The sequence below is a fragment of the Herpailurus yagouaroundi genome, unplaced genomic scaffold (genome assembly GCF_014898765.1).
Source record: "Herpailurus yagouaroundi ecotype Mexico unplaced genomic scaffold, PumYag 165, whole genome shotgun sequence".
NCBI classification, from domain to species: domain Eukaryota; kingdom Metazoa; phylum Chordata; class Mammalia; order Carnivora; family Felidae; genus Herpailurus; species Herpailurus yagouaroundi.
In genome coordinates, this window is record NW_024412406.1 from 24,654,871 (window position 1) to 24,670,443 (window position 15,573).

The 15,573-nt window shown below is 40.3% G+C and overlaps 1 protein-coding gene across 3 annotated transcripts in view; it reads right to left on the minus strand.

Moving 5' to 3' along the window:
* UBXN2B (UBX domain protein 2B) overlaps window positions 1-6,526 on the minus strand; it is a 28,472-nt gene extending 21,946 nt beyond the window's left edge. For 2 of the 3 annotated variants that reach the window (XM_040487745.1, XM_040487743.1), the window contains exons 1-2: window positions 2,850-2,960; window positions 1,946-2,049 (exon numbers count right to left, since the gene is read on the minus strand). In XM_040487745.1, the coding sequence (XP_040343679.1) occupies window positions 1,946-2,049; window positions 2,850-2,945 (200 nt within the window). In that variant the 5' untranslated portion in view covers window positions 2,946-2,960. Of the gene's footprint in view, window positions 1-1,945; window positions 2,050-2,849; window positions 2,961-6,406 lie in introns of those variants that run through there. The other variant, XM_040487744.1, reaches the window with a different exon arrangement.
* Window positions 6,527-15,573: the final 9,047 nt, after the last annotated feature.

Consider the following 15,573-nt stretch of genomic DNA (forward strand, 5'->3'; position numbering starts at 1 on the left):
TGTTCAAAATACGCTCAAGTTGGCGAAACAACGGTCAAACAGTTAAAGAATAAAACTTTGGTACATAAATATTTTAAGTATTTTCAAAACTTTGGAGAATGTGTAAGTCAAGAAGTTAAAATATATTGTATATATATTTTACATATATATGTACATACACATATACATGTCAAAAATGAAAAGGACAGGGGCGCCTGGGTGGTGCAGTCGGTTGGGCGTCCAACTTCAGCCAGGTCACGATCTCGCGGTCTGTGAGTTCGAGCCCCGCGTCAGGCTCTGGGCTGATGGCTCGGAGCCTGGAGCCTGTTTCCGATTCTGTGTCTCCCTCTCTCTCTGCCCCTCCCCCATTCATGCTCTGTCTCTCTCTGTCCCAAAAATAAATAAACGTTGAAAAAAAAAAAAAATGAAAAGGACAGGATATTCAAACAGTGCCAAGATACCAAGCTGCCGATGTACAAAAGAAAAACCGTGTCTTACAACGGAATGATGTGGTGATCTGCCCCTTTATCAAGTGAACATATCACCAATAGTGAGAAAATCTGAAATTACATATGGCTCCTGATGTGATATAATACAGGGCAGACAGTATCACTTACTAGTTTCCTTGACAAATATGTTTAACAAGAATCTAATGGTGAAGAAACAATGACCTTGAATGTCAATGTAATGAATTTTGGATTATACAGCTGGGCTAAGAGCAAACAACGAACAGATGAGGAGGAGAATGCTCTGGATTCAGATTCAAAACCAGCACAATCAAGTGGATGGCATGGCCATTGGTTAGATCCTATTTCCAAAAAAGGCTTGAACAGATATTTATGGACTAGACATTACAGGATTTCAGGAAATTACTGTTCATGTTCTCAGCTGTGATACGTTACCAGGTGATAAAGGTGTATGTGCCTCTTCTTAGTGGACAGTCTATTGAAGTATCTAATGAAACGTTATGATGGCTGCAATTTGCTTCCAAGTAGTTGAGTAACAGAGTGTTTTTACAGATGTAATGCTGTAACATGTTAACAACCGGGGAATATAGGGAAAGCATATACAGCATACATTCATTGTACTAATCTTGTGATTACCTATGGGTTTGAAAATTCATAAAATAAAAAGTTTGGGGACAAATTTTCTTTCTTCTCATTCATGTCCAAAAAAGGTACATCATTTTTATCTCCCCTACAGAAAAAAGGATGTGGAGTAGTGACAAACAAAAAAGAAAGGATAATTTCTAGTGAAGTCTTAAATTTCTGGTAAAATGACAGACCTTCTGTGAATGAGATATAATGGAAAAATTCCAAGTTTCTCCACAGTGATGAAATTCGCAGTATTAAAATGACATTAATGAAAACATTGCTAGAAACAGGAAAACTCATGGTAATGAAGTGTACCTGGCTCTCATCTCTTAAATCTAGTGGTTCTCCTTCTAGTTCAGGGGTTTAACAATAGCAAACACTGTCTAAGAGATCACTTATTTGATGGGTCATCATCCGTGAAAGCACAGACAGGTTCCTGAAGTTCTAGGTTCTTAAATGGAGGATAGAAGGCATATAGGGACTCCATGAGTGGGTTTTCAGAAACACAAATCCTTAAAAACAATTAATAAAATTGTGCGTAAGTGCTATTTTGTGGGGAGATGGGCTATAGCTTTTGTCATATCCTCAGTGTGTCCTATGACTCAAAAAGGACCACAGTGTCCAACAAAAATACTATTCAGTGTGTATTTCTTTATGATGTCTACCAAAGTATCAGGACTTTAAGACCATTTTTCCATAAGTATGTTTTAGTCTTCTATTATTGTTCTAGGAATACTACCTAAATAATATGTATTTTAGAAATTATAGTTTTAGAAAAAATTCCCAAGGCCATTTAAAATAAGAGGATTGGTGAACTAAAAAGACATGCAATGTTTAAAACCAAAACAAGACAAAAACAAAACAAAACTTACCTCTGAGGTGGTGTTCGTGGGCTTTTAAAGACTGCAGCGTTAGGTCTATCAGATTTGGAAGATTTGCATTTCACTTCATCTTCATATAATTCCGCCAAGGCCAACTATAAAACAACACATTTGTTATGAAGTATAACCCTAGGAATGAACTCTTACAGACAAGTAGAAATGAAGAGTAGAATAACTTGTGATTGAGTCATAAATTTTTTTTAAGTTTATTTATTTATTTTTGAGAGAGAGACACAGAGAGAGAGAGAGAGAGAGAGTGATCAAGGGAGGGACAGAAAAAGAGAGAGAAAGAGAGAGAAAGAGGGAATCCCAAGCAGGCTTTGCACTGTCAGTGCAGAGCCCCATCTGGGGCTTGATCCCAGGAACCGTGAGATCATGACCTGAGCTGAAATCAAGAGTGGGTCGCTTAACTGAGTGAGCCACCCAGCTGCCCCTGAGTTGTAAAAGTTGTAATGAAAAATAAAGGCTGCTGCTTCAGAGGACCTCCTTCCAAAATAAAACCAAAGTATCTCTCACTTGATAAAACTAATCAAAATGCCACATATACTAGAATAAATTAAAGTTACAATAACTGCTTAATTGTTTTCAATTAACTATTCACCTGTTTCAAAAACTGCATTTGATAATATTTTCAAAGTTGGGTGTATAATTTTCCTATAATTAAAGAAAAATACTTGAAGATGTTTTACACTCATGTCAGTCTGCTCTGATAAAAATTATTTCATTTAGCTGTTTAAGTTTTCAAAATCCAAGCACATAAAATAATTTCAAAATTATTCTATTTAAAACTTTAACAGACATCTGAATTTCATCAAGTTTACGCAAATGAACTTTTAAAAATATAAGATAATAAATTGTACATATGGTTTATATAACTTTTAGAAAGCAGTATTACCAAATAATGCGTTATAGATACATGGCTGGGTGCCTTCAAAATGGAAAGAAAAATCCAACATAGTTCTTGAAATCGGAATTTTAGAAAGTTATTCATAAAATTTCAGCATTAAGTTATTTTGTTGCCACTTCTGACAACTTGAACAATTCAAAAATTTCCCTTAATGTACCCCAAATAGGCATGATCATCTCTGGAAATCTTTTGGGAAAAAAGTAACCAAAAATGATAATTAGAGGGAATGAATGCTGGGATTCATGATGTCCCTGCAGCATCATATGGTGTAAGTTCATTCGTAAACGTTACAAAGAAATTTAATTTATATTAGTTGACATAACAAAAGACACCACACCAGAAAAGGAAATGATTACTTAAACAGATCAAAATAAACTAAAGTACTGGTCAGAACCAACAGAACAACAACACAATATCCGTCAAATAAAGAGATGAGAACGTGTGCATTATGAAGTAATGAAGCATGTGAATCATCAGGACGGAAAGTTCCACGGGCTAAACAATGAGATTATGAAGCTATTTCAATTGCACAGAGGGAATAAAGCACATAAGCACTGATCATCTTTTCTCTAGAATTTAAAATGTGAAGAGCATGAAGCGAAACCTGAAGGAAAAGTAACTGAGAATGAGAATAATCAAGCAGACAGCAAAAGATGAAAACTCCTGGGATTCTCAGTCTTAGAGTGACAAGTGCCAGAAGGTATGGTTTTTCTACAGAAGAACAACATCACCATTACCGGGGAAGCTTTGAAAATGCACATACTCCGGCCCCACCCTGACCCAGTGAGTGAAAAACCCTTGGGGTGGGGGGAGGAGCCTGCAATCTGTGCTGTATCAAGCCTTCTAGATGATTCGGACACGCACTAAATTGAGAACCAATGATATGGAATACTGATAGCCATCAGGATTAGGATACGTGTGGCAACGGTAACACAGGATCAGACATTCTTATTCTTTTGCCCACTTACAGAACTCCACTATCTCCCCCAACCCGTCCTAACTCTCCCAAGTACTGAAGTCATCTCTAATCACCCCCAACTCCAATCTATAGGGAAACACAGCACTGAGAACAGAAACCTTTTCTCTTTTGATACGATTCTGGAGGAAAACTGGGACAGAAGTATACAATTAAATATGTTAACCAAGTGTTAAACCCATGTGCGTGCGGATTGATTGAGGGGAACCAGAAGAGAGAAAAGTCTCTGAAAATGTTCGGAAACTTACGAACACTGAGGTTTTTAGGGTTAGTATTGTCACTCACAACCCCATCCTAAGCCTTCCCACTGAATGTTTCCCACTTTGGGGGTACAGGAAGGGAGCTAAGATCTGCTCTTGGTTTGTTATACAAAGGAGATTTTTGCGGTTTGTAAGTCAGAGGCTCACAGGGCCGGGAGGCTTTCTGGGGGACAGCCGTCCATGTTTCCTCCTGTGTTAAATGAGGAAATCTCTTCTGACTTACATGCCAACAAACCCTACACGGCCTGGCAGCTAACATATACATACTTAGGGGTGTCTTTTGCGTGTTCCAATTAGTAATACATTACTCCTTTCCTCGACAATATTGTGACTCTTAGAACGAACTTTCCAGAAAGAAGTATCTGCTGAAAAGTACACTTAAAAAAGCAGAGCTAGATTAGACAATAACGAGACGATAAAACAATAACTGATATTAAAGAAACTCATTGGGGAGAAGAACATCATTCTTTTAAACCTACTCTATTTCTTCGTACATCATCACTTTGGTTGTTTTCAGGTTTATTCACAAGTTCTTCAGATGCTTATTAAATTCTAAAGGAAACATTATCAATACTTAATGTATTTAATATCCAAATCACGTTCATAAGATATTAGTTATCCACCTACCGACCTACCAGAAAGTAGATAAGAACAAAAAATCCCTATCCTCTAACTGATGGTGAAGAGGTCGGCATTCTCCAATTAGTGACATTCACCAAAACATCTGTAACCATTAATCATAGCAAATCCCCTGCCTTAGGTCTGTAAATCTGACAAGTATCAGGCAATCATGAACCAAACTTTTCTCATTTTTCACATGAAAAGAAGAAATGGATTGAAGTTAGAGACAGGATATTAAGTTACAGGGTTTTCACTTTAATAGTATTAGAATGGACTAACCAGTTAAAGGTATAGTATTCTCCTCCTTTAAAGAAAAAGGAACCAAATATTTACCAAGCAAGTAGAGAGCCCAAGATACTATGGGGGTACATGGGCACTTTATAGACATTTCATTCCTGACACCACCTACATCACCCCTAGATTACAAATAAAGACACTGAGGATCATCAGAGGGATTAAGACATTTCTGACATTCACAAGTCTACTAAGTGGCAGGACCGGTTTCCCCCACCATCCCATGTTGCTTCTTAAGGACGGTAGTCTACAACAGAGAAGAAGAAGTATATGGTAACTACCACTGAATTAATTTACGAGCACTGGGACTATTCCCCATTCAGTTTGTCTTCTAACCTGACACTGAGCTCTCCATTCTCCAAATTCTTCATTTTATGTCCTGCTTAACTTGGCATTCAATCATACTCCGCCTTAAAATGCTGTGTTCAACATATTCATATATTATTTCTGCAACAAATAGACAGAAATGCCTTTTCCCCTTCTATCCCCTTCAAGAGTGGCCAGTACCAACTGTGGATTTGATGTCCTACTCGTCTCTTCATTCTGGGGGGTTTAGCGGAACGATGCATGGCAGGTGGTTCAATACTTGTTCAAAGAAGCAGAACTGAAGGTGTAACTGCATCAGAACTTCTCTACCAACGCATGCAGATTCTGTGTCATTTACTTCTAATTACACAGCTTATTATGATTGTTTACTTGTTGAATTTGTATCAACGGTCTTATGAGACAGGGGGGAAAAAGCTTAAATGAGGACAGTAGGGTTAAGTATCTGAGAAAGCGAGATTTGCCCCATTCTTATTTAGCTAACTAATGTCATCATGAAGTTTTAAGCCGCCGTTTCTTATGTGCAATGTTTCACGCACTACAGTTTCTACAACGAGGATGCACAGCCTTAGGATGAAATACCTTAGCTCCCCTTCTAAAAGGGAAAGGCTCCCTGATTAAAAGCAATCATTTTTATACACAAGTAATCCAGACAGAAAACAGCCTCCGAGACAAGAAAGATCAAGCCGGCACGTATCGTTACTTATAAAGTGACCGCTGATTGCCCGCGGCCACCGGAAAGCTTTCTTCTACAAGAAGTCTCCCGAAGGCGGCACCAACCAGTGAGCCACCCCACACACAATGCCATTTTAAAGGTACGGTTGCTTCTTAAATTGCAAATCGGGTGGAGGGGAAAGAGGCGCGGGCACCAGAGCGTTGGGCTCGGGCACCTGTTTCCACGAACACCACTGTCCGCTGCACCGCCCTGGGGAGACCTGCATCGCGGGAGTTACAATTCGGTCCCCATGCGGGGTCTGGCGAGGGCTCGGCCGCGGCCAGGGGCGGCCGCCGAAACGCACCCCGCCGCGCAGCTCCCGCCGCCGCGCCCCGCCCTCGGCCGCTCGCCGCACCTGCAGATCCCGCGCGCTCGGGGGCCGCGGCCCAGAAGACCTCTCCTGTTCCCCCGGATCGGCGCCACCGCCTTCCGCCATCTTGCACCTGCTCACAGGCGCCTGCGCCGACGCGCGTTCCGCGACTTCCGGGCCGGTTGCCCGGCAACCGCGGGAGGGGCGGTGCCTGCGCTCCCCCACCTCCCCGGAGCGTGGGGCGCGCCTCGCCCTTTTCCGGCGCCGTCCCTCCCGGGCCTTAATCCTCTTTTCCTTAAAGGAAGTACGCTCCGAGACTTTTTTCCGCAGGGACGTATCTACGTAAGCCGCGCGCTGTCTCCGCCACGCGCCTGGTGGTGGTGTAGGCCGTCCTACAGGGCGGCGTAGACGTGTGGGTTCTGTTAACTCAACAATGGAAACGTCCTCTGGACGCATTGTCTGTTAAAAATCGCAACCTTGCTTTTCTGGTCTTGGTCAAATTAGCCCATCTTCCCCAGCAAAGACTGGGTGGTGGTACGCTCGCCCCCAGTGCGTGAATCGGTGTTGAGGATGAAGAACACAGTGAAAGTTCTTTGCACGCAGAGCTGGAGACTGCGAAACCCTCTTCATTCATCTGAGATGTGTTTAAACTCCTCGTGTCTTATTCCAGACACTTTTATGCCCCCGAGGTGCAAAGGTAGAAAATAGTAGGCCCCAGTCATTCTAAAACTCACAATCTAGTGGGGAAAAGAGAGATGTAAACAGATAATAAAATGCGATTTGCAATAGAGCTTTGCATTGAATGGTATGAGTGGGATGTGGGGCGTGAAGGAGAGTATTTTGCTGGTACCTGCCCTGTGCACCCTGCTAGGTGCGCTCCGTGTGTAATCCCGTCTGTCTCTGTTCGTTACCTACTGTTATTATCGTGTTGTACCCGAGGAGACCAGACGGTAAATAATGGCTGGATTCACCCTGTTGTAAATGGCAGTCCGGGTACCAAATCCGGTATTGGCGGTTCCAGTATTCTTTTTTTCATACAACATCTGCTCTAGAAATCCCTGGCTCTTCGTTATGTTCCATAGCGCTAAGGACATTTTGGCCGAATCTTAAAGGATAAGTACTTCCAATCGACTACGGACCAAAAGGGATCACAAGGAATGGCATTGGTTTGAGACGCCATGTTCATGTTGATAAAGTACTACATGGTTGAAGCTTAGGGGAAATGACAAAAGATAGAAATGGGTTGGGTGGGGTACAGATCTAGACTGAAGATGTAGGCTTAGCACAGACAGGTTCTGAAAGATCTTGTCTTAGTGAAGAGATTGAACCTTACCTCTCGGCCAGTGATTCTCAAGTGTTGCTGCACATTAGAGCTCACATCAGAACCCCCTTCCCTCCCCACTTAACCCCAGAAACTCGAATTTAATTCATATGGGGTGGGACTCAAGCTCATATTTTTTTAAGTTGCTTCCCAAGTGGACTTTGCTTCTGGCCACGACTTTGCAGCTGGCACTAGACTTGCTCTTGTTGCATCCACACGACTCCTGAAACAGAATGCGATGGGTACCAGTAACAGTCACAACAAAGTTTATTGCAATGAGAGGCAAGGCAAACCAATCGTTCGGGACCGACACTCTTGACCAGAGTGTGGTCTCAAACAACCGGGGTACCGAGTTTTTAGAGCTGACCACATCGTCTTATTATCACCTGGGAACAGAGCAAAGGCATAGTTCCCAGGTGGAAACAGTTCAAACAGGCCCTTGCCCCAACCCAATCAAGCGCTAATCCATCCCTTGATTGATAGGATAAGGCTGTTATCTCTTAACCTATAGTGTTAAAACAAAGCTGTTATCTCTTAAGGCTACAAGTTAGCCCTACGCTTACACTCTCACTCCCAACAATTAAAAAACTTGTACATGAGGGGCGCCTGGGTGGCGCAGTCGGTTAAGCGTCCGACTTCAGCCAGGTCACGATCTCGCGGTCCGTGAGTTCGAGCCCCGCGTCGGGCTCTGGGCTGATGGCTCAGAGCCTGGAGCCTGTTTCCAATTCTGTGTCTCCCTCTCTCTCTGCCCCTCGCCCGTTCATGCTGTCTCTCTCTGTCCCAAAAATAAATAAACGTTGAAAAAAAATTAAAAAAAAAAAACTTGTACATGAAATAACTGTTTTCAGATATTGAATAACAGGCAGTACAGGTCTGTGATATCCCAGAGAAGAGAAACAAGCAAGATGAGCTGTGTTTGCTCTGACTTTCTGCCTGGAACGCTCACACAGTGCTGGTAGGAATGGAGAATGGCACAGCCCCTTTGCAAGATCATTTCTTCTAAAGCTGAATATTCAGTTATCATAAGGCTTAGCATTTCCACTCCTAAGATTGACCCAAGAGGAATGAAAACATGTTTACAACAATATTTGTACCCAAATGTCCATGGAAGCTGCATTCGTAATAGCTCCGAACTGGAAATAATCCAAATGCCCATCAGCAACTGAATGGGTAACATTTTGATAAGTTCATACAGTGGAATGCTACTCAACAGTAAAAAGGGAGAAAGTATGGACTCACACGCCATGGACGAATCTCAAAGACATCTTGAGTAAAAGAAGCCAGATGTGAAAGAGTAAATATTGTGTGATTTAATGTATATGAAATTCTAGAACAGGCGAAACTAATCTTTACGGGCAGAAAGCTGGTGGTTGCTTAGGGTTGTCCCTTTGGGGAAGATAAGCCCTGGGAAGGTTGTCTGGAAAAGGGCATATGAGAACTGTCTGAGATGATGGAAATGTTTTATATTTTGACTGCTGTGGTAATTACGCAGGTATATACATTTGTTAAAAAACACACTGAACTGCATACTTAAAATAGGCATGCCTTATTATACGTAAATTATACATTTATAAACTTGGTTGAAAAAATCTCTCCAGATAATTCTGTTCTGCGACCATGGTTGAGAACCACCGATCTGAGGCAACTGGGGGCCACGAAAGGATTTGTGATTCGAAAGATCACAGAGGCATTAGGGTGTAGGATGAAGCATTGTTAGGAAATTAGAAGTTTCCTCCGTGGCAGTGAGTACAGAAAGAAGCAACAGTTGGTAGAGATATTAGGGTCAGACCCAATGATGCTGGAGTTTACATGGGAAATACATGGAAGGAAGAATAAAGAATGACATTCCAGGTTTTGGTCAGGTGGTTTGAGAAATGGTGCTACCCGCAAATTACTGAGTAGAAAGGGAGACACAATCTTCGACAGAAAGAAGCCATTCCGTTAAGGACATTTTGAATTTGAAATTCATGCGAAACGATACAGTGAAAATACATCACGGAACAATCGCAACTGTGGATGTGGACTCTAGGAGACCAGGGGAGAACATTGGTGTGGAGACAGACAGATTTGGTGTTGATTGCAGACTAGTGAGAGCAGAGTAGGTGAGGCTTCCCGTGGCAATGTGAAACACGAGAAGCTATGAGGACTGACAATACACGGAAACACCAACACTGAAGGACGCAGTGGAGAAAGGAGAGTATTCAAAGTAAACCTAAGGAATAGTCAGGTAGGATGAAGGCGAGAGACTGGAAAAACTAGTGACAGGGTGGTTTCAAGGAAGAGACCAACAGTGTCATCTCCTACGGAAAATCGAGTAAGATTAGGACCAGAAAGTGTCTGCTGGATTAAAGGAAGAGGAGATTGGTGTACCAAAGGTCACTACTAATTTCATACAGAGGAAAATCCATATTTTAGTAGTTTGAGAGTGACAGTCAGGACAGTGAGGTCTATGTTTTCAATGTACTTAAAGTCAATGGTGTGTAAGAAGTGGCTTATGCTGGCTTGCGAGAGCCTATTGTTAAATTTTCAGGAATTTTGCAAGCAGTTGTAGAACATAACCATTATTAAAAAGTAAATTACATAAACTTACAATGAAGTCATGTTAAAAACCAACGTAATGAATACTCAAAAATCATTATTGCCTAATTATCTGAATACATTTTATTATTATCTATGCCGTTGAGGCTATTTATATCTCTTGTATCCATATGGTGGAGATACTATGTAACTGCACGCTACTGAACCCCTCTTCCTAACTCTATGCATTCAGCAACAGCATGCGGTGGCTTGAAATTTACCATGATGGGAGTATCACACCTCAGAAATTGGCAAATACCGTGAGGAAGGGTTTGATTTATTGTTTTGTTTGCAGTCCACTCTAGATTTAAAAATGTGGTGGAGAGAGGCACCTGGGTGGCTCAGTTAAGGGTATGACTTTGTTTTTTTAATTTTTTAAATGTTTATTTATTTTTTTTTGAGAGAGAGATAGCACAAGCGGGGGAAGGGGCAGCGAGAGGGGGAGACAGAGAATTCGAAGCAGGTTCCAGGTTCTGAGCTGTCAGCGCAGAGCCCGACGTGGGGCTCGAACCCACAAACTGTGAGATCATGACGTGTGTCGAAGTCTGATGCTTAACTAAGCCATGCAGGTGCCCCTGCAATGAAGTTAAGATTTGAAAGTATGCTGTGTCTATAGCTGTTAATAGTATGAAAATCAAAAAAAAAAAAAAAAAAAAAACAAAGAAAGAAAAGACCTTTTATTCCAGTATTTGTAAATTATTAGCTTATTAGAGGATTCACAAAAGAAGTTGCTCATGTCATGTCATTGAGTTCCTCCATACGTTTGTGTTGTTTCACTCAAATCTTGTTAACTTCCATAAAAATATCAGCTGACATTCACATGGTCACTTGGAAGTCCCCTCTCTTTTAGCTTGTGATGAAAACTATATTTCTTTCCATTCTTCTCCAAAGAGTTATGATTACAAATACCTCACTGCCCTCCATCTTTTATTTTATATTCTCAAAGTGGTTGGGGGGGGGGTTCAAGAATCATGACATTTATTCTATGATATAAAATCCAGGAGATTCTGTCTCACACTTGCTTCAACATACAATATGTCTTGTTCCTTGGGGTGCTTAAACTAGAAACGTAATTTTATACCTTGTTATACTTCGTTTTTCCTTCCATTAGATGGTAAGATCCTGGAGGCTACAGGCCATTTCTTTATCTCCAGTGCCTTGATGTAGAGCTTGGAACATAATATGAATCTTTAATAAGTGGATGAGTGAATGACGGAGGTAGGGATCCATAACTCAAACCGAGATTTGACTCTCTCCAGAGACAGAGCTGCAACTCTGCAAGAAATAACAAGAAATATCAACAGAGATCATCATATATGGATAGGAAAGACAATAAAATGCAGTCCTATCCATCACGGACTAATAAACTGCATCTTGCTGCGAACTTCCCAACCTAAGTGAAACGCACACTTGTGTAATTTACTTCTGCTGGAATGTAACAAGATCCGAGGTCATTGTAGTATACGACCCTTTAAAACATGTTAATCTTGACTTTTTGGTGTTTACAGAATATGGAGAATTTTTAGTTGCTCATTATTTCACGTAAACGACAACAATCTACTGGGTTAGGATTTGTCTTCATTCTACAGAATTAATTAAAGACCAGGGAAACAAGCTGAATTTTTTTCTTTTTTTGTATCACCCAGCTATTAGGTAGCAGAACCAAGTTTTAAATTTAGGTCTATTATGGGCCCCCGGGTGACTCAATCAGTTAAGCATCTGACTCTTGGTTTCAGCTCAAGTCTTGGTCTCAGGGTTCGTGAGATCGAGCCCTATTGTCGGGCTCTGCATTGATAGTGCCAGGCCTGCTTGGGATTCTCTCTTCCTTTTTCTCTAGCCCCTTCCTCATGTGTATGCACACACACTCTCTCTCTCTCAAAGTAAATAAATCAACACCTTTTAAAAATAAATAAATTCAGGTCTATTAGGTCTAAAGACATGCGTTTCCTTTATGCCATCTGTGGGTCTCCTGGGAGCTTTTTTTTCAGCTCTTGACATTGGGGATTGCTCCCTTAATGAAATTTCCTCAGGATACTTCTTGGCACTCTCTGCTTACCTACCTGACCTTTCCTTTTGAGCTTCCCCTAACATTTTGCTTTCCGTCCACCCTCTAAATACTGGCATTCCCTAGAATTCTGTTTTTAGCCTTCTTACTTTCTTGCTGTTTATGCTTTCGCTATTCAATGTCTCCCAGTCTCGTACCGACTATTCTACACAGAAAATCCTCATTATTTGCAGTGGTCATGTCCTGTAACGTTGCCAAGAACATTGAACTAGTGAGTACTGAACCATTGCTCCCAGAGGAAATACAAGGTTAGGGTTCTCCAAGCTTCCGATTATATTTTCATCAACCAATTGATATATAGCCTTGTTTTCTGTTCCTGTTAAAAGACATCTTATTTAATATACATCGTCGATTCATTAACACTGAACTCACAGCCAATAGCACCATAACTCATGCCTGAACGAAGATTATCTAACACATTTCCTCCATTTCCTACAAGGTGCATTACAGCCTTGTACTTATGAACTTGGATTTCGGAATAGCAGTACCGCATTCCACTTGGGGCCCTTTTCGATGACAAAATCATCAACCAAATGCACAAAAATGTAAAAAATGTGACACTAAATAGACCTTGCAAAGGATATTTGCATACAGCGAAGATCTGAAACAAGAAGGCAGAGGATTGCCGGCTTTGCCCTCAGCTGGGAACATGCTCCTTGAGTAATTCGAGTATTTTGCTTCTGTGTTCATGTCTGCCAATGACCACAAAAGCCCCATGTATATTGACTTGGGGTCACAAATAAATTTTATCGAGTAGGTGAATTTGCAAATATGGAAATGTGAATAGAGGATTGACTGCATTTAGGATTTCCAAATCTATTTTTGTAATACCTAGCTCTGTCCTCTACTCCAGACCCGCATCTCCAATCATCTTTTCAACCGTAATTTTCATTTGGATGTCTCAAAAACATCGTGTCTCAAACCAAAAACTCTTTTTTTTTCTCCTATAAACCTTCCTTATTAGTTTCGCGTTTATTACATCACCATTTAGCAAAAGCTACAAATCAGAGTCATTTTAATTCCTCTTTGCTTTACCCACACCATTTATTGTTTACCAAATCTTTTAAGTTACCCCCCAAAATATCTCTTGAGCATGTCTTCTCTTTTCTACCCTTACTTCCACTGACATGGCACAAATTCTTTTTCTTTTGAAAACTGAGGTATAACTGACAAATTGAATTGTAAGGTATTTAAAGTGTGCACTGTAATGATTTGTTATATGTATACATTATGAACAGATTCCCCTCACTGACTTAATTGACACCCCCATTACCTCACATTTACACACACACACACACACACACACACACACACACACACGGCACGAACATTTAAGTGCTATTTTCTTAGCAAATTTTAATTATAGAGTGTTATCAGTGGTCACTGTGTTATGCATTAGATCCTCAGACCTTATTTATCTTGTAGCTGAAAGTTTGTACCTTTTAACTTCTTATTATCCCTATGGCAGCCAGTTTTCTACTCTCTGTTTCTGTAAGATTGACTTTTGTTTTCAGATTCCACATATAAGCGGTAGCATGTAATATCCAGCTTATTTTACTTATCATAGTGCCCCCAAGCTCCATCCGTGTTGTTGCAAATGGCAGGATTTCCTTCTTTCTTAAGAGTGAAGAACTCCAAGACAAGGCAGTGGAATTCATCCAATCAGGGGAGTAAAAATTAAAAAGAATGAAAAGGAGTGAAGCTAGCTTGAGGGAATTATGGGACACCATTCAGCTCACCAGTATATGCATTGTGTAGGCTCCCAAAGGGCCATTATTTCTTCGAATAAGCATATTTGGTTGGCCGAAGAAAATCATATGGCCATCCCCAACTCAAGGAATTGGGGAAGGACAATCCTATGGTGTGCTTTGAAGAAGTGGAAATCTCAGAGAATAGCACTGACTATTTCAGTGTGATTCACAAATTATGAACAGGGGAGTATTAAAGAGTTTTCCTGCACTGGTTCTGAAGCACTGGTCCTAAGAGTGAATAGTCTCTTTCATCTAATGCTAAAATTGTGACCAAGATACTACACAGCTGTTGGTTCATAACCCTCCCAGGAACTTCCCAGGTGAAATGTGAAACTGGCCCCCATATGCAGAGGGCAGGGAGAGACCAGACAAAGAGACAAGCCACTCCAGGTTGGTATGGTAGGTGGTGGTTTCACTAAGCAAAAGCAACTTACATATGGCACTTGTACTGGGCAACAGAATGAATGGATCCCAGCACCCACTATCCAAATCTTGAAAGTTTATAAAGAGGCCTTAACTGGTTTCAGTCATATATACCATGTAGGTGTTGCCAACACCACATCACTGTCTCAAGGCCATGACCTGGGAGCAGCCTCTGGAAGTAGGAGAGGCAAGTTTACCCAGTTTCCCAGCACAGGGAGGAGGTGAGGAACTTCCAAGTGCCCAGTCTAGCTCTTGGGTCAATTGGTGATCATGTCTTTTTTTTTTTTTTTATTATTCCAGTGTAATTAACATAGAGTGTTTTATCCATTTCAGGTGTACAATATAGTGATTCAAAAATTGTATAAATATAATATATATTGCACACATATATAATATATATAATATATAAAATATATAATATATATAATATATAAAATATAAAATATATTATATTATATATAATATATAAAATATATAATATTATATATAATATATAAAATATAATATATATTATATATGTATAATATATATATTCAGTGCTCATCAAGGTAAGTGTACTCTTAATCCCCTTCACCTATTTTACCCATCCTCCTATCCACCTCCCCCTCTGGCAACAATTTGTTTGTTCTACGTAGTTAAGAGTCTGTTTTTTGGTTTCTCTCTTTCTTTTTTTGCCCCTTTGCTCATTTGTTTTGTTTCTTGAATTTTACATATGAGTGAAATTATATGGTATTCGTCTTTCTCTGACTGACTTATTTCATTTAGCTTTATACCCTCTAGCTCCATCCATGTCGTTGCAAATGGCAAGATTTCATTCTTTAATGGCTGAATAATATTCTGTTATATCTGTGTATACACACACATATTTATATCTTCAGTATCCATTCATCTATCAGTTGATACTTAGGTTGCTTCCATATCTTGGCTATTGTATACATAGGGGTGCATGTATCCCTTGGAATAAGTGTTTTCATATTATTTGCATAAATACTCAGTAGTGCAATTGCTGGATCATAGGATAGTTCTATTTTTATTTTATTTTATTTTATTTTATTTTATTTTATTTTATTTTATT